Consider the following 26,488-nt stretch of genomic DNA (forward strand, 5'->3'; position numbering starts at 1 on the left):
ATATATTTGGATAAATATGTATGTCTATTAAAAAAATCTCTTTCTCTCTTTTACTTTTACTATTTTTATCGACGATTGGCCCATTTTATATCATCTCAAATTATACGAACGCTTACCTTGAAATATCAAATGCAAATTTTGCACTTTAATTATTAGCATATCATTAGTTTAGAGTTTAGAGAGTGTCATATTTATAAGTTATTCCTACAGCTTACATTATTGCATCTCAACTAATATGATGCCGTGCCAAAAGTTCTTAAATGCGATGTTTATATTTTAACTTTAACATAAATTGTTATTTAATCAAATAATTAATATTTTTAAGTTAAAGAAAAAAACTGAAAATATTATATAATGCAAAAGGTAATATGTTCCGTATGCATTCGCATGTCACAAGTTCTTTGTGTAGTGTATGTGTATTTCCTTTTTTCTTTTTATATTAGCTAAAGCTTCTCTGTTAGAAAACCTCTGTGTTTTAGGCATATTCCATTACTGCACTTGTTAAAATATTAAATAAATAATAAATATATACAGGGTTGGGAAGTAACGCGTTACTTGTAACGCCGTTACCGTTACAGTTACTTTTTTTCGGTAACTGTAACGGTAATGACGTTACAAATTTTATTTGTAACGGAAAAAGTAACTTCGTTACATTTTTCGGTAACGAGTAACGAATTTAACAGTTACTTTTATCGTTACTTTTTTCAAATTTTTTGATTTATTTAAGATATTATTCTTGCTATTGTGCGTGATAAAATTTTTATCTTAACCGTAAAGCCGTAAGCAAATCGACCAATTAGCATTCTTATTATGTTGTAAAAATGCTTGAATGTGTTTGATCAACTTATGGCTCTTGCAGACCAGTGCGATGACGCGACGCGCGATATCCAATGAGAGCTTTATCTTTTCGGAAAAACAGAGCTCTCATTTACTACCAGTTCTAAGTACCTTGCAACGAAAATTAGAAAATCTCAATAAATCTGACCTTATAGATTGCCATTCATTAGTTGAAGCTATTCAGCAAGGTTTAAATAAAAGGTAACTTATTAATTTGATTAATACATATGTTATTTAATTTTAAATAAGGATTTAATTGAAAAATATTATTTTATTTTAAACTATTGATTCAAAAGTATTAATTTCAATAAAACAAACAGTGTCGCTTAATTTACTATATTTGATTTTAGATTTCTTACAATATTTGAAACAAAAGAATTAATAATAGCAGCATGTTTACATCCAAAATTTAAGTTAAACTGGTTAACCGGAGAAAAAAGAAAACGTGCTGAAAATTACTTGGAGGATTTATTGGGAATCCGATCAACTGAAAATTCTCCAAAAGCTGGAAAATCTGACGATCACGATGATTTTTTCATTTTTGAGCAAAAAACGGTGCAAAATGAATCTGAACAAGAAGAATTGCAACGGTTTTTAAAATCAAATAATTGTAATATAGAAATGTTAAACGACTATCCAAAACTTAAAAAACTTTTTATTAAATATAATACAGCTCTACCAAGCAGTGCATCTGTAGAAAGAATGTTTAGCATCGGTGGCTCTGTATTAACACCACAAAGAGGGCATTTAAATGATGATACTATGGAGCAACAAATTTTATTAAAAATTAATAAAGAATTTCGATAAAATTTAATCATTTATTTTGTAACAAATCTTGAATGAAATCTTGCTTACAATTTTTTAAAAATTTTTCTTATGCAAAATAATTTATTAGTTTGTATTGTAAAAAAGTAACGGAAATTATAACGACTCGTTACTTTTTAGTAACTGTAACGGTAACGAGTTACTTTTTAAAATTAGTAACGAGTAACGGTAACGAGTTACTTTTTAGAAAAAATAACGGTAACGGTAACGAGTTACTTTTATAAAGTAACTTTCCCAACCCTGAATATATATCCTTCGCTAATTTCAATAGAATTGCAATTAATCGAATTTCCATGAGTTTCTCTCTCTCTTTAGAGCATATTTTGTGCGTAGAAATAATATTAATTTAATATTTAATATATATAGTAATTGCAATTTCTCGTGTTTCACAACTGTTCTAAAAGTATTTTGCTTTTTGTTATTATGCATTCTATTGTGCATGTTATTAATAATATTTTGTTATTAAATTTTTGTTATATAATATTATTAAAATATATAGGATTTTCCGCGAATATTTTATTACGCTTGATTATCTTTAAAATGTTTTTTTAAAGCAATGCAAATAATTGCCTTCCATTATATTAGTGATTTAATTTTTCCTCGGCATCATATTTATTAGAAATAGCTGATACTGGATTTAGATAAATTGAAAATGATCACTCTCTCATTTTCTCATTCATATCCCTACTTTCGATTCCAATAATCTGCTTTCAATAATAATTCTCCTTGAAATTATACTTTGTATTGATAAGAAATGATTGTGACATACTGAGAGATTGAATGAAATAAAAATAATTACTTTTATAAATCCCTTTTTAATTTCCTCTCCCTCTTCTCTTTCTTTCCAGTTATGCACTCATAGATAGGAATGTAGGTCGTGTAACTCGCGCTAAAGAGAACCATAAAGCATGGAGTTGGCGGTGCTGCAAGCTTGACGCAGTACATAGTATGTACATCTCTTTCGTTAAAGTGCATTTGGAGGAAGTTGCCGCAAAAAAAAGGAAATACGTTTTTCAAAAGATTAAAGAAACAATAAAAAGCCGAGCATGTGCATAGCAAAGCTTTATCTGTATTACGTCGGTTCTCTTTTTTTCTCTTTTCTCCGGATCTATTTCTCTATTTTTCTTTCTCGAGAACTTTATCTCTCGTTGATTTGTGTTACTTGTATATTTGATCTTTTGGTACCATTGGGACATACGTATTCCCAAAAGTAATTCTGTATATCGATAAATAGTCTATATACTATAAGAAAAAGCTTATATATACAAATAAATAAAGATATACAAATATGTTAAATTTTTGAGAAATTTAATATTACTTTTATTTATATTTTAAATGTAATATCGATATCTAATATCCTTTTCGTGTTATTTAAAAAATTTATATATATATATATATATAATCAAGAGAACCGCGTTATTAAAGATGATAATATGATATAGATAAAAAAAAAACATGTTATCTTCGACATTGTCGCTTATGCCTCATATTCTTAAAATCATAGCGAAATAAAAACATTTTTATCGCAATGATACAAAAGTTCATCTGAAGAAACAACGCGTATATATATATACATATATAAAATAGACGAGGAACGATGTCGGTGTCATAAGACGTATGTTCGAGTAAAATTGCACGATCATTGCGTGACAGATTTTCAAATTTAAAAGTTAAATTATTAAATTTATAAATAATATCGTATATATATATATATATATATATATATATATATATATGGCATTATTTATAAACTTAATAATATACGTCTTATGACACCGTTCCTAGTCTATTCTATAGGGGATAAGATTTATTAACGTTAACGAAGCGATATTAACGCGACGCGAAGGAATGGCGAGAAAAATATACTTTGCGATAAATCATCGAAGATAAGATTCAGTAGTTGATGATGAATGAACATGCAAGTAAACATCGAGGGACGATGAATACATCGATAGAAAAACCTCACGATTTGTTGAAAAATGAGTGTGTTTCTAGTTTCGCAAATATATCTTAAACGCTCGATATATATATACAATCTTTTAGATGTAGAGCAATTTGTAACTTAAATATGAAATGTGTTTGCAGCGAATTTATTCTTTAAATATGAAATAAAATTCTTTTGTGATAAAAATATCGAGATATCAATAATTTTTGACTTTTAAGCGATCGAAAATAAAAATCATTTCACGATTTAAACTTTAGAAGCAAATTAATAATCAAAAATGCTATGTTTTTTAATTTCAAAATGAATTTATTTTGTAAAAGAATTTTTATTTTAAGAGTATAGATATCCAGATATTATCGAGGTAAAAAAATGTAATACATAATAATTTTTTTTGATAATTTTTATAAAATTTTTTTATATCAGGCTTAAATACGTTCTTAATATTTTATAAATACAATAGTCGCGTATCATGTTATATAATGCCTTTGAATTAGAGATTAATAAATTGAATAACATAATTATATGTTGGAAAAGTTTTCGCCATCATAAATCATAATTATAAAGTTTTAATCATAGAAATGATTAATTATATATGTCTAGATGTGAAAATCTCGGAATGGAATGTTGAAAATGTAAATATATTTCTTCTTTGCTATCTCAAAAAAGCAAAATGAGAATTTAAATTAATGCTAATTGTAAGAATACGTATACAATGGGAACAATTTTCTAGATTGTGTCCATATTTTATGTCAAAACAATTCAGGAATCACTTATTCAAATGCCTGAATCACTTAGCAAATAGGTAGAAACGGAAGTCCCTCTTATAATTAATATCCGATTTTAGTAGTTAACGAATAGATTTTTATAAATGTAGTTTCTTAGTATTTAATTTAATCTATAAAATTAAACAAAGGATTAATATTTCAATATATTTTTGAACCAATTTGTTTCAATATTATATATATATATACAGGTGTCCTATAATTCGCGGATCACCTGTCATGTGCAGATAGAGCAGATGAAATCGAGAAGAAAAGTCCTTTACCATTTTTTTCTATAACATTTAATAAAAGAGTTATTATTGAGTAAAGTTTGGCCAATCAGCGCCGATTTTAGCCGGGCGCGCTGTGAAGTGGGCAGCGGCGCACATTATGCGCCGCTGCACACTTCACAGCGCGCGGCTCACCGACGTGCGCCCAGCTAAAGGTTGGCGCTGATTAGCCAGACTTTATTCAATAATAACTTTTTTATTAAGTGTTATAGAAAAAAATGGTAAAGGACTTTTCTTCTCGATTTCATCTGCTCTATCTGCACATGACGGGTAATTCGCGAATTATGGAATACCCTGTATATATATATATATTCTTTTGTTATTAAAATGGCAAAAAATGTTGTAAATGTGCACAATGATCTAATAACATCTCTTTTATGAAATATGATGACAAAATTAAAGTTGCAGATTTAATATTGCTCTTTAATAACGCACTTTATCGCGTAGATTAATGTTCTTGAAATTGTTCGAGAAATATAATTATATGGAAAAGCTTACGTTTCTCGAACAATCCTGTTTTTCAAAATCGCATAATTCAAAAATTATTGACAAGGCAGAATTTTATAGATTGACCAATTGTTAGCGTATAGCGCGGCGGAATCGACGTGTACACCTCTTGGCCTCCCTTTAAAACAGCGCACCTCAGTTTCGCAGAGTCCGCCGACGCGTTCGCGTCCTTTTGCGCCGAAGGAGTTCTCAGTGCTGCTCCGACGAGTGTATTTATCTCTTTGTACACCGTGGAAACCACCGACTTAATTCTGAAAAATCGTTGTGATGGTCCGACTTGATTTTTTTGCGTCGCGAAAACACGAATAGTAGGGGATCGAGTTAAAACTTTGTGAAATCGCGCAAACTCTGTCTCCGCAAATATCTCTAATCTTTGATTTTTCGCTTGGCCGAAAAATTTATGCTGGCAAATTTTTCCATAAATACACAGGTAATAGTTTTAGGCGCGCATAAAAATTTTTAATGTTTGTCCAAAAATTATTTATTCCTGAGAAATTGGCAGATTGATCTTGGAGTACATTGTAAAATTTAAAAATTGATATATTAATCAAATTTCAATGGAAGATAATTATTTGTCATTCCAGTATTTATGCAAAATATTAAATTTATTCTAATATTTTTTATGATTCTTATATACGTTACTATGTGAAAGTGTTATATTTATTGACACAAGAATAGCTACATATATAATAAAATATGCATAAAAATTTATTTTAATTGCAATACAAATAGTATTAAATATTTTTCATTGTACAATAAGTATTTTCTATTCGTATATTCTTCTGCTTTTTGATATTTCTCTTTTATTTTCATTTTGTTATTAATAATTTATAAGTAGCTTTCCACAAATTAGTATATAAAAATTAAACGAATTAGAAATTCGCGAAAATCCAAATAGCTAAAAATAATAATGTTTAATATGTTTTAAAATATTAAATTATAATCAGATACATGTAAAGAAGTGTTTTATCTTGCGATATGTTTATATACAAAGAGATATCTCTTATATTTATTATAGTCTTAACTATATTGTAACGTACTGAGATATTACGCGAGAATGCCAAAAATATTTTTAATGCGATTCTACTTAAATATTCAGCTGGAGTATGTATGTCAGAATAATAAGAATCTAATCTTGTAGAGTATGGCGGAAATTTTCACTTAAGAAAGATTATTACTGTTATGAATGCGTCGATGAAAGACTGTCACGCGACTTTTCACCACGTAACAGACTAAACGTGATCGTATCTTTGCGGGTAATTTCGCTAAAGTTTTATTGCGCACATTTATACATTTATATCTTTCAACGAGAAACAGAGAAAAGGAAAGGGGAACTTAAAATGATGAACGTTATGCGGCTAGTTTTGAATTAGATTTAACTTATTTTGGCAATTGGCCCGATGTCAATAACGATCTCGATACGTGATCGCAACGAACGAAGGTGCGTTTATGCAACGATAAATCAACATGGGAAACTTTATAACGAGACCCGGTACTAAAAGTCTTCCGGATGCGTTTCCATCCGTATTTGAATGCGGAAATATATTTACTTGGCTTCCCATATACACTTTCCAGGTACCTTATGGGTTTGCTCTCGACTGTACAGATTAATCAGTACGAAACATCGTACAAAAGAAAAGGAAGAAGTCATTAACGCAAAAGATGCAACCCATACAGCACTAAAGCTTGCAACAACATTGCTGCAATATTGCAATATTGCATATTGTAGTTTAATGTTGCAGAAATATTACAAAGACATTATTTTACGATATAACTTTAGTAATGTTACAGCAACATTCCAAAAATATTCCAAAGAAAGTATTCGATAATCGCTAGTTTATTCGTTTACCGCTATGCGGCGCATAATGCGCTATCTATTCCGCATTTAATTTTTAGTCACGATGAGAGAGAGAGAGAGAGAGAGAGATTATATAAAGTTTACAAAGAGCGACTAATAAGATTAAAGATATAATAACTATTCTTATTAGCTTAAATTGTATGATATAACCCCAACACAGGGGACTCAGACATTGGACTAAGAATTCTTTTAATAATTTTCATTCTTATATAAAATCAAAAATTTGATAATAATTTTTTAACATGCAAAAGATACTTCAGATTTTAATAAATAAATTTTGAGATTATATGAAGACAAGAGAGATGTGAAAAAACTTGTATGCGTAAATCCACCACAATCTTTTTGCATATCTGAATATTTCGGATACAAAGAGATTGTGAATTTACAAAATTGCAAATTGAGTTTTTTCTTATTTCTTTTAGATATTCTTTGTCACTGAAGGAAGTCGAATGTATACCGAAAAATTTGCAATTTATAATTTCGTTATTATTATAATACAGAAAATCTATATACACACTAAATCCTGATTCTTATATGCCTAATTTCTTATTATTTTTTTTATATGTTAAAGATATTATGTCGATAAATATACATAAAGCATTATTGCATATATATTATATTGCTATGTTGCTGCAATATTATATTGCAATATTTCTGTAGGCGGACATTATACCGTTGCTGCAATATCATAACGTTGCAGCAACATTTCGTAATGTTTCTGCAATGTTGCAATCTTGCAAAAAAATGTTGCTGCAATGTTGTTGCAATCTTGCGGTGCTATATGGGAAGCGATCTAGTCTGGTTAATGTGGAAAATGAAAATTCAATTTTACGGACGACAAATATAAAATATAGAAGGCATAGTCCATTTATCTTTTTCACAATTATTTTCTTTCAAATTGTATTGCCGACAAATCCATTCATGTATATATTGAAAGTTAAATTAATCCTTGACAAGTACAAAGGAGTGCGGAAATAATGTCCCATAGACTCGGCGACTCAATTTCCTGTAACACTTGAGAGACGTATCCTTTTGCTTGCATAGTTAATTACATAATAATTGCTTCGTATTCGCGATGAAAAATTAATCAATCGCGTGTTATACAATATTTTTATAAATACGAGAGTTATACTAGAATATCTTTGTTGAATTTACGAATTAAAATAAGGACGAAGTTAATTTGTACATAAAGTACAAAATCGTCGATTTGATTATTCTCTACGGGACCATGAAAGTTTTACGAGTAAACGTCTCGTTCTTTGTATCATCGATACGATAAAAGAGAAGAAAGAGCTTTAACAGGACTTTTTTTTTATTGGTTAGCACTTCTTAAAGTTTTAGATAAAGAACGATAAAAAGTTTTTGATAAAGATAGAAATCGCATCATTGTTCACTCTCCATCGTTGATTAAAATCACAAAAATAAAATTATTTTACTGAACCAAAATGAGAGACAAGAATGAGAGATAAAGATATAATTTTAAATATTAAACTAGGAAATGTAAAATCTAATAATCATAAATTAATTTTGATTAATAATTGTGATATTTTATAATATTTCTTTTCGTGAATATAAATAACTTGATTTTCATTATAATATATTATATTGTATAAATTAAAATTAATGATCGTAAAGATCGTAGGCGTATTATGCGTAGTACGTGAATTAAAGTAAATTATTTCTGAAAAAAAAAAAAAAATCCATATTTAAAATCCAAGTTTGAAAAAAATCTAAATAACTAGAGTTAAAAGAAGCTTATTAATTCTTAGCTTTATATACTCTTTATAAAATATTGGCTTTCAGTTTTTGTTAATAAACATATCGATATTAATAATGTTCATTTCACAGGCCATTAAAAATGAAAGATTTTCCGCAAAGTTGAATTTAGAAGGCAATAGATTATGGAACACCATTCATCGTTAAATTCAAAGCGGAGTTTATTTTATAAAAATAGGCGATGTCTATGTCAAACATATTGAATTATATCGTATAAACAAATGAATTGCGACTTAATATAAGTTATGATTCAGAAAAGTGGAACGAAATATACGCATACGATCTTTACGATCATTAATTTTTCGTCAACTACTTCGATTCGATAAAATAGATCGATAGAGCAGGTGATACAAACTTTGCTATCAATCCAACAAATCATCTGGAAACATAAAATGAGAACACGTATGTAATAATGGTCACTAATAATTTACAGTTATCTGCAGGCGTAATCCTTTTTTAGAACTATATCTTACATCTCCATTTTCTATACCTACGTCTTACGATAAATCTATTTTATTAAGTTGAGGCGGCGTTGTTGAAGAAAACTAGTAACTTGCAAAAAATGACCGGGTATTTCGTCCTATATCATTAACATCATAATTCAATATGTCTAGCATATACATACTATGTACCTCGACTTCCTTTATTACGTTGCTGAATATTGAGCTCCTAGCTGCGCTATGTGAAGAAAAGCCTTTATATATAAAAAAAAAACGATAAACAAGATATGAAGAGATTAGGGTTGGACGAGACCCAAGACAAGACAATATTCGCAAAAATATTGTATTGGTCTTGAAAATTTTAATCTTGTTTTGATCTTGAGAGGATTTTTGTATCAAAAAGATCTCGTCTTGTCTTGTCTTGCCTTGAGTTTTATTAACAGTCTTTATTTAACACTAAATTATTTGTCAGCTTGATAAAAAACAGAAAATAGTAAGTATATCTGATTTCTTCTGTTATCCGAAGCACCGAGCACGATTTTCGTTTGTTCTTTACTGCGTATGCTCACGTCTCGATTGTGCAGACGCAGTCTAAAAACGAAAACCAAGTTCTTCTGCTAAACATGCAAACATTTCCGAAAGTGATAATGAAAGTTCGGAAGTAAGTGCAGTTAAACAATGCGCATAGAAAACTTATTTTAAGTATGAAACAAGAAACAATGAAAAAATCGGCGTATGTTTATTATGTCAAAAAGAAAATGTGACTAAAGAAATAAAAATGAAAAATAGTAACACTGCTGGATTAAAAAAACATTTGGAGAAAGAGCAACTTTATCAAACATTTTTTCATTAATATTTTGAAATTTATTCGTCACATTTCACACGTGTTTTTTGTCTCAGTATTATATAAACATTAATTAAATTTAAATAAACATTAGTTACATAGGGTGTTAAATTTCAAACGTAACAAACCGAATATCTAACTAAATGAAATATCGAGATCCGTTTTTTTTTTTACGCGTCCATCCAAAGTCAAATTTTATTTATCAAAATTTGTCTGCTTCGAAACAAGAGAAATCGAACTTGGATATTTCATTTAATTATCGAAATATTTGGCCTGTTACGTGTGAAATTTATCTCACCCTGTATAAAACAATGTATTATATACATATATTTTTTATATACACACACACACATATATATTGTATCTGAGAGAATTATACAAGGGAAACGTGGGTTTGGCAGAGACCTTTGGCATAATTCTGGGCTATTCAAAGCGAATTGAGCATTTCATGGAATTCGTGCATTATATAGTGCTATTAGAAACGAAATAGGAGCTTTATCAAAGTTGTGGAGTTGAAGTGCACAGTATGGGAATAATATTCTTGATATGCGGATAGTGCACAAGAGATGAATGAATATACTTTTCCGAGATCACGTTCTTTCTTGTGCACAGATACGAAGCTGATTACAATCGCGCATTGAGAACTGCTTGAGGAATGCATAATCCTTGCTTCAAAGAAATTCTGCGTTGACATCTCACTTAAGTATACAGAATGTTAGAAAAATCTGGAAACGGTCAAATATCTCGAAAACGGAACTTTTCTGAGAAAAATGTTTCCAACCAAAGTTGTAGAGCTCTAAGTGGTGCATTATATAATAATATTAGGTATGACCTTAAATAGCACCGACAAGGTCATATAAAGATTATTTTGAATTTTTTAAATGCAACCCCCTATTTTTCATTACATATTCTTGTAGCTTATCTCAAGAGCTTTCCAAAACACTATAATAAAGTATTTCTTTATTAAGTACTTTTTAAGTTATTTTATATTTTAATCTGACATATTTTGATATAAAAAATTAAATATCTCGTAAAATATTTTCGATAATTTTACCGTAATACTTTTATGTACAGAATAACGAGACAAATCAATTAGTATAAAAAAAAAACAATTAATTGTTTAAAAAGATGATATGTCAGATTAAAATATACAATAACTTAAAAAGTACTTGATGAAAGAATACTTAATTATAGTGTTTTAGAAAGCTCTCGAGAAAAGCTACAAGAATATGTAATGAAAAATAGGGGGTTCCATTTAAAAAATTCAAAGTGATTTTTATATGACCTTGACGGTGCTATTTAAGGTCATACTAATATTATTGTATAATGCGCCACTTAGAGCTCTACAACTTTTGTTCAAAACATTTTTCTCAGAAAAATTTCGTTTTCGAGATATTTGACCGTTTCCAGACTTTTCTAACATCCTGTATATGGCCATAGCCGTAGAAAGAAGAGAAAAAGGAGAGTCTCAGAAACTTTAAGAGCATACTACTGATCGTTGCGGAAACGCCGAGCATCTCCAAGAAGCTTTACGTCGCGAATAGCATCTTACATCTATAATTTATTTGACAATGTATGATTCATTCGACTAAACCCTTCGCTATACACCGGCATGTGTGAAGTGACACTTGTGTCATTTATTTACGCGAATGCACGAGCATGACTCGAATAAATGGTCGATTGGACGAGTGATTTATCTACGTACGTGATTTATCCATTCAAATTCCATCGATCGACGAATACAATGCAACAGAACGTTACAATATATTAGAAACAAATCGCGACTAATTAATTTACGCGGCATATAATTTCGCGCGTAAACGACAATCTGCAACATTCCCGATATATCGTGTTAAAGATGCAGTAAAAATTTGAAACATGGATCTCGCTGTGTCGATTATCGTCGCTTGGTTAGCAACGCGGTCGATGAGCAACGCGCTCGACAATGGGGTCGATTACTACTTGGACAACGTCGAAGATTTAGAGTACGTCAACGCGACGAATTGCACGAACGACTATTGTATCTCGGACGAAGATTACATCGGACTGATGGTGCAACATATATTCCCCAAGTTCACCGATTGGGTGCTGATCGCTATGCATAGTATCGTTTTTGTGGTTGGTCTGATCGGCAACGCGCTCGTCTGCATGGCCGTTTATCGAAATCACACAATGCGAACGGTGACTAATTATTTTATTGTCAACCTGGCGGTGGCCGATCTCCTCGTTTTACTCATCTGTCTACCGCCATCGGTTCTATGGGATGTCACGGAGACCTGGTTTCTCGGATTAAAACTCTGCAAGACCGTACCTTATCTCCAGGTAAGAGCATTTATCTTCGTAAGCATTACCGGAACATTCTCGCTTCTTAATCTTAGCTTCCGAATATTTATTTATAATTGTGGATTAGATCGCACCAAAGAAGATATATGTCGTTTTGATTCCAGCAGCATAATATAACTAATTTTATTGAATTAAACTTCATTTGAAATATCTTTTCATATATAATAATATATTAGATATCATTTCTAATTTTAATTAAATTAATTTAAATCATTATAACGCCATTTTAGAAGGTTTTCATTTTTTATTGCAAAATTAAATTAATTTAATCAAAATTAGAGATAATATCTAATATATTATTATATACGAGCAGATATTTCAAATAAAGTTTAATTCCATAAAATAAGGTCATCGTAATGGATATACCATAATGCCATTTAGAAAATTTTGATGTATATATTTCATGATTCATTAAATCTTCTTATTTAACGATTCAAACAGTCTAGTAACAAGAAAGTCATATAGCTTTTCATGGTCTTAAATTAGTTTGGCCAAACTCGTTAAGTCTCGATGTACTCGATACCTATTTGCAAGGAAAATTGAAGATTATCCCCTTTCAGTAATAAATTCTCTTACAATCTATTTGGATCTAATCCGAGGTGACTGGGTGACCCCTGGATTTCAGATTGTCACAGTGAGAAATAAAACTATTTGAATGAAATATCGAGATTGATATGTTGTGCGCCATGTTCAAATAAATATTAATTAAACACCGTTTCTATATGCAATAAAAAATAGGGGGTTCCATTTAAGAAATTAAAGGTGTCCTTGACTTAACCTTAACGATGCCATCCAAGGTCAAACCAATGACATCATCTGTTGTTCCCCTCAAAACCATATAATTATTGTCGAAAACGTTTTTCTCTAAAATGCTTAGTTTTTGAAAAAAAAGTACGAGTGGTCTAGGACACCCTGTATAAGCGATTAATTTCAATTTAATTATTTTTGTTACAAATTTTTGATTATTCGTGAAAAGTCCTATCACGATTTGAATAACTCGCGTTGCAGTATACATTATAATAATTTTTTTACTATATATTAGAAAAAGAATATCTCTCGCGTTCTTTTATCTCAAAAAGTAACACATTTATCCGACGCCTTCTCTAAAGTTTTATTCGAAAACTTCTCGATACGAATGATTAACGAATTCTCTAACATAATGCATATGAGATTCTTTAGAATAAGAACGATAAGAATCAAAATATACAGAATAACGCGAATCGTGACTTTTGACGACTTTTACCGTGTATTCATAGAAAAACAAAAATTTATAATTTAATCTTCGTCTATACATTACTCAATTTAATATCCCAGAGTATATATCCTGGAGCGCGAATTTCATGGAGGCGCTGATTCGCGATGCGCGTGATAAAAATGATGTTCGACACCGTGAGACAAAAATTGATATTCGACATTCGCGAAAACAGCGCGACATCGTGTATATTCCGTTTGCGTTCCCCGCAAATTTTAGAAAATGCTGTAGTATTCCCAAACGCGTCTTGGCCTTCTTAGCCCATGCAGCACTAAAGCTTGCAACAACATTGCTGCAATATTGCAATATTGCATATTGTAGTTTAATGTTGCAGAAATATTACAAAGACATTATTTTACAATATAACTTTAGTAATGTTACAGCAACATTCCAAAAATATTCCAAAGAAAGTATTCGATAATCGCTAGTTCATTCGTTTACCACTCGTCGAATGTGTACCGAAAAATTTGCAATTTATAATTTCGTTATTATTATAATACAGAAAATCTATATACACGCTAAATCCTGATTCTTATATGCCTAATTTCTTATTATTCTTTTCATATGTTAAAGATATTATGTCGATAAATATACATAAAGCATTATTGCATATATGTTATATTGCTATGTTGCTGCAATATTATATTGCAATATTTTTGTAGGCGGACATTTTACTGTTGCTGCAATATCATAACAACGTTGCAGCAACATTCGTAATGTTTCTGCAATGTTGCAATCTTGCAGAAAAATGTTGCTGCAATGTTGTTGTAATCTTGCGGTGCTGTATGGAAGAATTCACAATCGTTGGAAAGGAAGTGAAGTGAAAGATATATTGTAAAACTGGTCTCCGTCTTCGTTTTCTATTCTACCCTGACATCGATCGCCACGGCTATCACGCGATCCCAGAAAATAAAATCTTTAAAATATATATAACTATACATGCAACGTTTATTTCATAAATATGTTTTGAATTTTTCCATAATTAAATTAACAACAAGTAAGCAGCCTTAAATATAATCTTTTCATATTTTTAGTTTTATAATCTTTATTTTTTTATGTTTAATAAATATAAAAGTTCATGTGTATAAACGTACGTGCTTTTAATCTGCACTAAGAAATATTGTGCATGCTAGAATTATGAGTTACGACTTCCTAAAATTTGTTTTTATGTTGGAAATATTTTGGCATTGAGCCCTAAACCTTGTTTCAAATATACACTTTCGCATCTCATTAACATATTACTCTTTAACAAACTATATAATAGGATGAAGGTCAAGCTACACTTGCTGCATGTATAATTTTAACCTTTACATATCTAGATGTGATATAAAATTCAACCGTAATCTCGGAAAAAGACACTATTGTAAAATGCTACTATAACATAGTATAATAATTAAGACAAATAGAATCTTTCCTTTAATTTTATTTCGTTTGATTGTCTATAATTTGATTTTGTTTATAATAATTAAATAAGAGCAAAAAAAAAGAAAACAAATGGTTGAATTATAAGAAAATGAAATAAATAGTATAAATTAACACGTGTTAGAACTTTGCTTAAAGTCGCGTCGATTCGATTAATTGGCGATTTGATTAATTGACAGTCCGGATAAAGCCCGTTCTACAATAAGTCGTATGTCGCTAGTTGTATGTCATGTGTCGTATGATGGATATTGTTGCGACTTACCATTTTACATTAAGTCGTATAGTGTATTATTGAAAAATAAGGTTAATAAGAAAGATGGATAATGTAACTATTGGAGTTTACCTCAATTTGTTATTAATTTGGTTGCGAACAAAATTAATAATAATTTCATCTAGGCTTGATATAATGTCACAAAGAATATTGAGAGTTATGCTATATTTGCTGGATAATAACCTATACTACATATAAAATACGTTGATGTCGCACGTTGTAAGCACGAAAAGATGAAAGTTGACTATCTTTCATTCCAATACCGACACACGACTTGCGACAACTTCATGCGACAGCCGACAACCCAATGCGCATGCGTCCGACATCCGATTGCCACGTACGACTTATTGTAGAACGGGCCTTAATCAACGTTACGTTCGATGCGAAATTACCCGCATATACTTACTTATGATATACATATAGATATGGATTTATGCAGCGAACTTTCCCATCAGCACGCAACATCGATAAATCGGTAGTGTAATAAAAATCCTTTTCGCTCGTGTACAGTTAAGTTGATTACTCTCTTGAATTAAACTACTTTACCGAGGATTAATCTTTTGTACGAGTTCCGCTAATGTTCATTGAAGCGCACGGTAAACTTCATTTAGTAACGTAATATATTGCTTTTCGTAATCAAATTCTTCACCGAATCAATTAATCAGCTTAGTGTCGGATTTTATTGCTTTGATGTGTTTAGTATTGGTATTATAAAACATAATCAAATAATTTAAGCTTTTAGTCATTGTACAATATATTACGCAGTGGTATAAATTGAAACAATTTAATCTTTTACCTCTTTCTCACGTATTTGATAAAATATGTCTGTAAAATATACGAAATATAATATGCTCAATTATTTTTCTTTTTGTACACACACACATACATATATATATATATATAATATAAATTTTATTAATTTTAAAAAATAATTATAACAATAAAAAGAATACAATTATGAATATATCTATACAATTATTAAAACAGCTGTTCAAATAAATATTTAAGATTTGTACAACATTTTATATAAGTTTTTGATCTTAATTATATTGTCAATACCGTTTGCAAATAATATAAAATGTTCTCTTAGAATAAATTAATGATAATATGACGGATTTGAATTCAAAGTATCTGACAGTTATTAGTTTCTTAAATGGGCGATAGATGGCTGACAGAGCTACATTTATCTCGTATATAATTTTCGATATAAAGACTTTATAAGACCGTGACATGAAGTGGATCGATTAAAAAGGGTACTCGCTACTTCAATAGCGCGTCGTGTCGGTTTTAAACGTCGACATGGCGGGGTATGGCCATCAAGACATATCCAGTACATAATTTTTGTGAACGCGAGGCTGTTGGCTGCCAATTAAGCACCGGCGCCTCCACCTAAGCTCTATATTAAACAAAAAATATACGTACATTGTTTACAATATTCTTTATGTATATTCCTTCATTTAATTATTAAAATGCATCGTTAATCTTAATATATCTAAAAATTAACAAGTATCATAAAACATGTATTAAATAAAGATTATTGTAAAAGATGTCATAATATTTTTAAATTGAAGAAAAAAAATAAAATTTGATATTTAAGAAGATAAATATAATTTTATTATAAAGAGAGAAAGGGAAAGAAAGATATTGTATGTACAACTAACCTTTTACAATCTTCAATATTTTCTATTTCCTTTTTTTTTTTAAATAGAATGTTGAATTTTTATTTTAATAACTGTTATTAAGATATGTTGACAGACTTATCATAAGATAGTTAAGAGAGATTATCCAATTTCTTTCTACATTATTACCCAATATTGTGTTTTATAGTTTCCAAGTCACGTACCACGCGATCTGATTACCGTTTCGTTTCTTTTTTTATATTCTTTTTTTGCGTTTTTATCTCATTATAACTTTGAAGATACAACTGTAGAAGAGCATTAATTTCTAAATTTTCTATTTTTTAGCAGTATATATATATATATATATATATATATATATATATATATATATATATAAAATTTTCGGTGAAATGATATTAGTTTTATAATTAATCGTTAAAGACAATAGTTAGTATCAGTTATTTTATACATAATTCATTTTTATTTAATATTATTATTACTAAAACTGAATATATACAGAGTATCCCATTTTAAAAGTTCCTCCTTCATAACCTTTCAGGATCAACGTTTGATGGAAAACGACTTGAATAAAAGTTGTAGGGAACAAAGGGGACTATCTAATAGTGACCTTGGATTTGACATCAAAGGTCATTTTCAAGGTCATTTGAAGGTCAACTTCCGCTTTTTAAATAGAACTCCCTATTTTTCATTATATATTCTTGTAGCTTATCTCGAGAGCTTTCCAAAACACTATAATAAAGTATTTTTTCGTTAAGTACTTTTTGAGTTATTTTATATTTTAATCTGACGTATCTTGATATAAAAAATTAAATATTTCGTAAAATATTCAGTTCTCGATAATCTTACCGTAATACTTTTATGTACAGAATAAGGAGACAAATCAATTAGTATAAAAAATAATTGTTTTTAAGAAAATTATTTACAATGTATTTTTTAAAACAATTGTTTTTTTTTTTTTTTTTTTTGGCACTCATGCAACGCGATAACAAATCGATGTATGTTGTTTATCTTTTTATCTATGAATAAGCACCGCATTTTTGCGGACATCATAAATGATATAGATTGTACCGGTATATCGATCCTATACACATATATAACCTGAAAAGTATATCGTCTGCTCTTGCATATTCATAATTAGAACAATGGTCCTCCCAGATATGATATAAATGCAAATTCATTACATGTATGAAATTTATTAATCGGATAAATAAAATCACTCATATGTTATCGTAATAGGATATTATTCTCGTAAAATTCTTGTATAAAAGCAATCTTTTAAAATACATTATGTGTTGAATTTAATATAAGAAAATTATTATTACATTCTTAATAATTTATAATTTCGATCATTTATTTTTAACAAATAATTAGATAAATTTAATTGTTATTAAAATAAATCGTAGTCATAAAAAGAATTGTTAATATAGTTAATCAATATAAATGTACAATCGAAGTTAAATACATTACAGATAAAATGGCAAAAAATGATTTTTATTCGGAAATGTTTCGGAATATAAAACTATGCAAATTTCTCCGTTCACGCGAATCGTTTAAAGCAATAAAAATTTAGAGTTCGATGGAATAATATACATGTCCCAAGAATGAGAAAAATTAACTTACGGATATTTTCTAGAGAATACGCATTGAGCAAATTCCCATACAACACCGCAAGATTGCAACAACATTGCAGCAACATTTTTCTGCAAGATTGCAACATTGCAGAAACATTACGAAATGTTGCTGCAACGTTGTTATGATATTGCAGCAACAGTAAAATGCCCGCCTACAGAAATATTGCAATATAATATTACAGCAACATAGCAATATAACATATATGCAATAATGCTTTATGTATATTTATCAACATAATATCTTTAACATATGAAAAAAATAATAAGAAATTAGGCATATAAGAATCAGGATTTAGCGTGTATATAGATTTTCTGTATTATAATAATAACGAAATTATAAATTGCAAATTTTTCGGTACACATTCGACTTCCTTCAGTGACAAAGAATATCTAACAATAAGAGAAATAAGAAAAAACTCAATTTGCAATTTTGTAAATTCACAATCTCTTTGTATCCGAAATATTTAGATATGCAAAAAGATTGTGGTGGATTTACGCATACAAGTTTTTTCACATCTCTCTTGTCTTCATATAATCTCAAAATCTATTTATTAAAATCTGAAGTATCTTGCATGTTAAAAAATTATTATCAAATTTTTGATTTTATATAAGAATGGAAACTATTAAAAGAATTCTTAGTCCAATGTCTGAGCCCCTGTATTGGGGTCATATCATACGACTTAAATTAACACAAATAGTTATTATATCTTTTTAATCTTACTAGCCGCTCTTTGTAAATTTTATATAATCATCGTGACTAAAAATTAAATGCGAAATAGATAGCGTAATATGCGCCGCATAGCGGTAAACGAATGAACTAGCGATTATCGAATACTTTCTTTGAAATATTTTTGGAATGTTGCTGTAACATTACTAAAGTTATATTGTAAAAAATAATGTCTGCAATATTTCTGCAACATTAAACTACAATATGCAATATTGCAATATTGCAGCAATGTTGTTGCAAGCTTTAGTACTGTATAGATTATAATGCTAATTCATTATTCATAGCATTCATAAAAGAATTCACGTGTCATTAATGCTATTTGATTATAAACGTCTCGATTAGATAGATACGTGCTCATGCATGTAAATTTTATTTCTTATATTCATTCCGTGTATCCGCAGAATGCATTACGGCCTCATGTAACGCCAAACAAAGTTTCCACGTGTCCATTGCATTGCATTCCTTAAAACGGCACATTATTTACAACGGTAATCCGCAACTCGCAAAAATGGATTAAATGATTAGAGACACGTAAGAGAGGATAACATTCATTCTTCTGTAATTACACACATATAAACATTTTACGACATCGCGATGCGATATAAAGTGCATTTTAGGCGACTTATAGAAGCGAAGTGAACACCCTATATACGTTGTCCTCGGTGAAAATTTCGCGAGATCTGTATTTTGGTATATAAAATATAAATCGTGTGTAGACAGATTTTACGCCTATTATACGACAAGTATATCGTACAAGTATCGACAAAACGTCGATCATTAATACTGTCAGGATTTGTCATATGTTGGCGTTGTATAAGAGACAGTTCCGCACGATATTCACGCATCATGTGACGTTACCGAATAAAAATCACGAGAATAACGCTCGTGGGATTCGGAACAAACGAACTTTATCACTATTATTCCATCCCATAGATCGAGAATGGAAATAAGCGCATTGGTAGAAAGCCGGCCGTGTCATATCGATCTGTCTGTGCGCGCGATTCGAGGTGAAGTGTACTGAAGACCGATCGTTCACGGCTGTTGGAATTTATGCAAAGATCGCATTGTAATTAATCCTATTAAAAATTATGTCGGATAATATAACGTATTTATCATATATATATGTTAATTCATTGACGCCGCAAATATTATACATTGCGCAATACGTTACTTAATCTTTCCACTTCAATTTTTGAGCTAAATTAAAGTTTAATTCAATGCCCGTGAAAATCAGAAAACGTACATTTTTTAGAAAAATAAACGTACATCTGCTGTGCTGAAAAAATATTATACCCCAACAATATATACAGGGTGTTCTAGACCACCCGTACGCTCCTTTTCTTTCAAAAACTAAGCATTGTAGAGAAAAAGGTTTTCAACAAAAATTGTATAGTTTTGAGGGGAGCGTAAGATGGTGTCATTGGTTTGACCTTGGATGGCATCGTTAAGGTCAAGTCAAGGACATCTTTAATTTCTTAAACGGAACCCCCTATTTTTTATTGAATATTCTTATAGCCTATGTCGAGAACTTTTCAAAACACTATAATAAAATATTTTTTTTATTAAGTACTTTTTGAGTTATTTTATATTTTAATCTGACATATTTTGATACAAAAAATAAAATATTTCGTAAAATATTCAGTTTTCGATAATCTTACCGTAATGCTTTCATGTACAGTATAATGAGACAAATCAATTAGTGCAAAAAAAAAAAAAAAAAAAAAAAAATTGTTTAAAAAGATACATTGTAAATAATTTTCTTAAAAACAATTATTTTTTATATTAATTAATTTGTCTCATTATTCTGTACATAAAAGTATTACGGTAAGATTATTGAAAACTGAATATTTTACGAAATATTTGATTTTTTATATCAAAAAATGTCAGATTAAAATATAAAATAACTCAAAAAGTACTTAATAAAAAAATACTTTATTATAGTGTTTTGGAAAGCTCTCGAGATAAGCTAGAAGAATATGGAATAAAAAATAGGGGGTTCCATTTAAGAAATTAAAGGTGTCCTTGACTTGACCCTAACGATGCCATTCAAGGTCAAACCAAATGATTTTTTATATCAAAAAATGTCAGATTAAAATATAAAATAACTCAAAAAGTACTTAATAAAAAAATACTTTATTATAGTGTTTTGGAAAGCTCTCGAGATAAGCTAGAAGAATATGGAATAAAAAATAGGGGGTTCCATTTAAGAAATTAAAGGTGTCCTCAAGGTCAAACCAATGACACCATGTTATGTTCCCCTCAAAACCATACAATTTTTGTTCAAAACGTTTTTCTCTAAAATGCTTAGTTTTTGAAGGAAAAGGGGTGTACGGGTGGTCTAGGACACCCTGTGTATAATCGTTTCTAATTTAAATCTTAAATAATCTCTCTAATCTAGGACATTTTTTTTTTAATTTTTAATTGGACTTAAAAAATTGTTCTCTTTATATTTTATAGTTATAAAGAAGAATTTAAGAAATTATTTTTATCTCCTGTAGTCTTCTGTTGTTAAACTTTATGTATAATTGCCGATCGTTAATTTATGCGATCCGATCTTATGCGAATATCGGAATTATTCCATTTTCAAACATAAATCCCATGCGTATTATTAGAGAACCTTATTGAAATAAAATTCATAAGAGAAATATTTTTTCTATTCCATCTTTCGACAACTTGCGGATAAAAGGTTAAAAAGAAATACTGCGATAAATTAAAGTCACAACAAGACGAAAAAAAAAAACAGTTTGATGCGTGCGACAGCTTATTCGTGTTGTAAAGTCGTCTGACAAGTATAGTTTACGACGTCAAACTAGCATAATATCGATTCGTTTTATCACCCATTGTTTTAGGATACCTTATCAACGAGCAAAGATGCCGCACAATGGTAGTTTATTGTATTTGTTATATAGCGAGATTGATTGATTTATTTCAATTGATTTAATCTAAGGATAATAAATAATCTTCGAACATTGAAACTGATTTCGTTATATCAAAGGAAAAATCGGCTTTAAATTCATTTGAATAATTATTTAAAAAAGAGTATGTGATATTATTTATAATAAATATTCGTGTTTAATTGATTATATATTCATTAAACGTAAATATTTATTAACATTTATATTTCATTGTTCCTTTTAAACTTTCTCATTATTTCCTCGTTTGTCTTCATTAACGCCAAATGTAATTCTCATGTCGACAAATACATGGAGCAAATGTATTAGCTTTATAATTATACGTAAAAAATCATTTCCTTTCATTAACAAGTTTCAGCGAAATAATGCAAGCCATTAACGCTTTTACCGCGTACCCTATGCAGCTGCGGCACCGAAGCCGAAAGCGACAGCAAAGGCAATCACATACCGGTCGGCGTCCTTGTCCGATAAATTAATCGGAGACCTATCGTTTCCGCGATATAACACGCGTAATGTAACGACACGCATAAAAAATTTTTGAACCTACGTATAGAGTGATCTAAAAATGACCGAAAAATTTGAAGATATATAAATTCTTCTCTCATATATCCACATATAATTTTTATGTAAAATTTGGAGGCAAGAGTCGATTTAAAGCAGACATATACAGGGTGTCGTAGACCACCCGTACACCTCTTTTCTTTCAAAAACTAAGCACTTTAGAGAAAAACATTTTCAACAAAAATTGTATGGTTTTGAGGGGAACATAAGATGGTGTCATTGGTTTGACCTTGAATGGCATCGTTAAGGTCAAGTCAAGGACACCTTTAATTTCTTAAACGGAACCCCTATTTTTTATTGCATATTCTTATAGCTTACCTCGAGAACTTTCCAAAACACTATAATAAAGTATTTTTTTTAAAGTACTTTTTGAGTTATTTTATATTTTAATCTGACATATTTCGATGTAAAAAATTAAATATCTTGCAAAATATTTAGTTTTCGATAATCTCACCGTAATACTTTTGTGTACAGAATAATGAGACAAATCAATTAGTATAAAAAATAATTGTTTTTAAGAAAATTATTTACAATATATTTTTTTAAACAATTATTTGTTTTTTTTGGCACTAATTGATTTGTCTCATTATTCTGTACATGAAAGCATTACGGTAAGATTATCGAAAACTGAATATTTTACGAAATATTTTATTTTTTGTATCAAAATATGTCAGATTAAAATATAAAATAACTCAAAAAGTACTTAATGAAAAAATACTTTATTATAGTGTTTTGAAAAGCTCTCGACATAGGCTATAAGAATATTCAATAAAAAATAGGGGGTTCCGTTTAAGAAATTAAAGGTGTCCTTGACTTGACCTTAACGATGTCATCCAAGGTCAAACCAATGACACCATCTTATGTTTCCCTCAAAACCATACAATTTTTGTTGAAAACGTTTTTCTCTAAAATGATTAGTTTTTGAAAGAAAAGGAATGTACGGGTGGTCTAGAACACCCTGTATATATTTCGGATTAGATTTTTATATATATGGATTCTTTTATTTTTATTTTTATTTTTTTTATAAAAGATATTTATTGTGATTTATTTATTGCGACTCTATTATTGTAATTTAATGTATTACTTTAAAACAACAAATTGTTTCATATAAAACTATAAAAACTGTATTATTCCTATTTAAATTTATCATTGTTTGTAGTATAATACGTGAAGCTACTCTTTATATTTACGACAAAACATATCATGCCATAAAATTATATAAAAATTTATAAAATTTTATACATGTATGTTTTTGTCTATGTAGTTCTTTAATTCACAATTACGTAATATATAAAATCTCGTGTAACTAGTAACAATGTTTATAAGATGCTATAGCATAAAGGACTTTTGAAATAATAAAATATAAAAAAATAAACAAAAAATTTTACACACACACACACACACACACACACACACATACATGCAAAAGTAGTAAATTAATATTATTTCCACAAATTTTAATTCTAATAACTCTGTTTTTATATGACATTTTAGATTTTGCAAACAGAAGTTGTGAATCGGAATTAGATTCATTGCAGGTTAGTGAATGTTTATGGTCAGTTTTAAGCTGAAATAAATAACCAAAAAAGGCACACATCTTACAAATTCAAAACGTACCGTTTGACCATCTTTAAATTTGTTGCACCGTCTTTCGGCTTAAAATATTCTGACCATAAACATCCATTAACTTAACGATGAATCTCACTCTGATTCACTTTTTCTGTTCGCAAAAATTTGATAACTGCGCGCACCTCGAACTTGATATAATTTTCAATCACATCAGCCATTTCATTTGTTTGCCAGATTCTAACCAGTGGGTGGAAGACAGCAACTCTTGCACGACTATTATTTCTCTCTCCCATGGGCACGATTACGATAACTACGGCCCCCTATTTGAAAGGTCGTTTCTAAAAACATTTCTGAAGAGAAACACGAGAAAAGTAGTAAAAAAAAATTTCCGACCAATAGTTTTCGAGATATATCACTTTAAAGTATTGCACATGATAATAAAACGTTACAAAACGGACTTAATGATTTTGACCTTGACATATGTTGTGAAGATCACTGTCGCGAGTATCTTCCATGTGTAGCTTAGAATCGTGGAAGAATAACCCAAACCAAATTTTCGTTTCGTATCTAACCCAATCCACCCATACAACAATTATAGAGTGGATCTCGCTTCGCGTTGTAAAGTATATGCGTGGACATAGTGGGTTCCACGCCCCCCCCCCCTCCTCCTACGGGGGGGGCTCCGCTTCCGAAAGATATAACCTAACCCAAACCTATTTCTGATTTAAAATTAAAATTTGGTTTGGGTTAGGTTATATCTTCCGAAAGTGGAGCCTCCCGGTAGGGGGAGCGGAATTCACTGTGTCCACGCATATACTTTACTAAACAACTATACTTATTAATTAAACATCGCAGAGATCAAATCAATACGTAAAACTTGGTAAAGTTAAAAATGACATCGGTTTTTTCACGTTACTCCGCGTGACACTATGCGAGTTGTGTTTACAAATTAAATAAGACGCGATAATCGCAAAAATTGATTCTTTGCATTTTTTTAATAATCTTTGATTGTCTGCAGGATATAATCGTTTGGCATCTCTTATAATTAGTACTTATCCCAATCATACTTCGAGATAGAATGACACAGAATAAACAAACAAAGCAAACAAACAAATACCACGGGATCGAAGTTATCGCGAAATATTTAACATATTACAAGATAAAAATTAATTCAGGATATTATATTGTCTATAGTGCTGAATATTAATAAATCGTTAACGTATCACATGATTGTTTTCATAAATATTTGTTCACAGATGTTTTCCTACATACTCGAATCACTCCATTCTATAATTCGTGTATTATTTCGCTTTCCAAATTTAAATCGAGAAAATTTTTAAACAAGTGGGGAATATATTTAAATGCTTCTTTTCGAGTCTGATTAAAAAAATAATTATTATCCTTAAAAAAAATCTGCAATAAAACAATCATTCATAATTTCTATATAATCTGTCGTTTCAACCTTTATTTAAAATGTATAAATGGCGCAAAATAATTGCTTTGATAAATAGCTGTTGCTTCGACATACCCACAAATTATCAATCCCAAGAGTTAATTAATCGCGCGGGCTAATAATCTCCAATTATTCATAGAGAATATTTAGTTTGGTATTTCCTATAATAGATATCTGTCGTATTTCGAGAGATACCGGTAACACATATCGTGTTATCTCCCGAAATACGATGGCGACAAGTAATAGAAACTACCGAAATCTGATTATTCAACGCGAATAATTGAAGATTATTAATTCACGTGATTAATTAACTCTCGAGATCGATCGTTTCTAAAACATATTGAAACGATCTGTCGAAGCGAACATTCCGTGCAATTTATATATATTTCATAATCAAAGCAACAGTTTACATAAAAATTATAAAGTGTTGTTTTATTGCAAACCTTTTTTTATCGATACACAATAATTATTTCTTTAAAAATTAAGTTCAAAATATTTAAATACTTTTTCTCATGTGCCTCGAATTTTTTATGTTTACCCATACAGCACAGAACATTGCGATTACATTGCAGCAATGTTACAATCTTGCAAGTTGCAATGAAATATTGTTGAGACATTATTGGA

At 29.6% G+C, this 26,488-nt stretch overlaps 1 protein-coding gene and 1 non-coding gene across 13 annotated transcripts in view; both read left to right on the top strand.

Annotated features, from left to right (window-relative positions):
• Positions 1–5,323: 5,323 nt before the first annotated feature.
• LOC138940476 (orexin receptor type 2) overlaps positions 5,324–26,488 on the top strand; it is a 46,187-nt gene continuing 25,022 nt past the window's right edge. For 3 of the 12 annotated variants that reach the window (XR_011448003.1, XM_070309407.1, XM_070309418.1), the window contains exons 1-2: positions 5,324–5,595; positions 11,524–12,405. Coding sequence is in view for 11 of the 12 variants with exons in the window: in XM_070309407.1 (XP_070165508.1) it covers positions 11,962–12,405 (444 nt within the window). In the remaining variant the exon portion in view is untranslated. Of the gene's footprint in view, positions 5,596–6,306; positions 6,422–6,482; positions 6,607–9,186; positions 9,202–10,695; positions 10,787–11,523; positions 12,406–26,488 lie in introns of those variants that run through there. The other 9 variants (XM_070309408.1, XM_070309411.1, XM_070309416.1 and 6 more) reach the window with 9 other exon arrangements.
• Positions 16,618–16,758, top strand: LOC138940914 (U11 spliceosomal RNA). Its single transcript, XR_011448088.1, has one exon. It is a non-coding gene; the product is annotated as a U11 spliceosomal RNA (small nuclear RNA).

This window comes from Polyergus mexicanus, unplaced genomic scaffold (genome assembly GCF_030449975.1).
Source record: "Polyergus mexicanus isolate NDT 795.1 unplaced genomic scaffold, iyPolMexi1.0 SCAF_17, whole genome shotgun sequence".
Classification (NCBI taxonomy): Eukaryota; Metazoa; Arthropoda; class Insecta; order Hymenoptera; family Formicidae; genus Polyergus; species Polyergus mexicanus.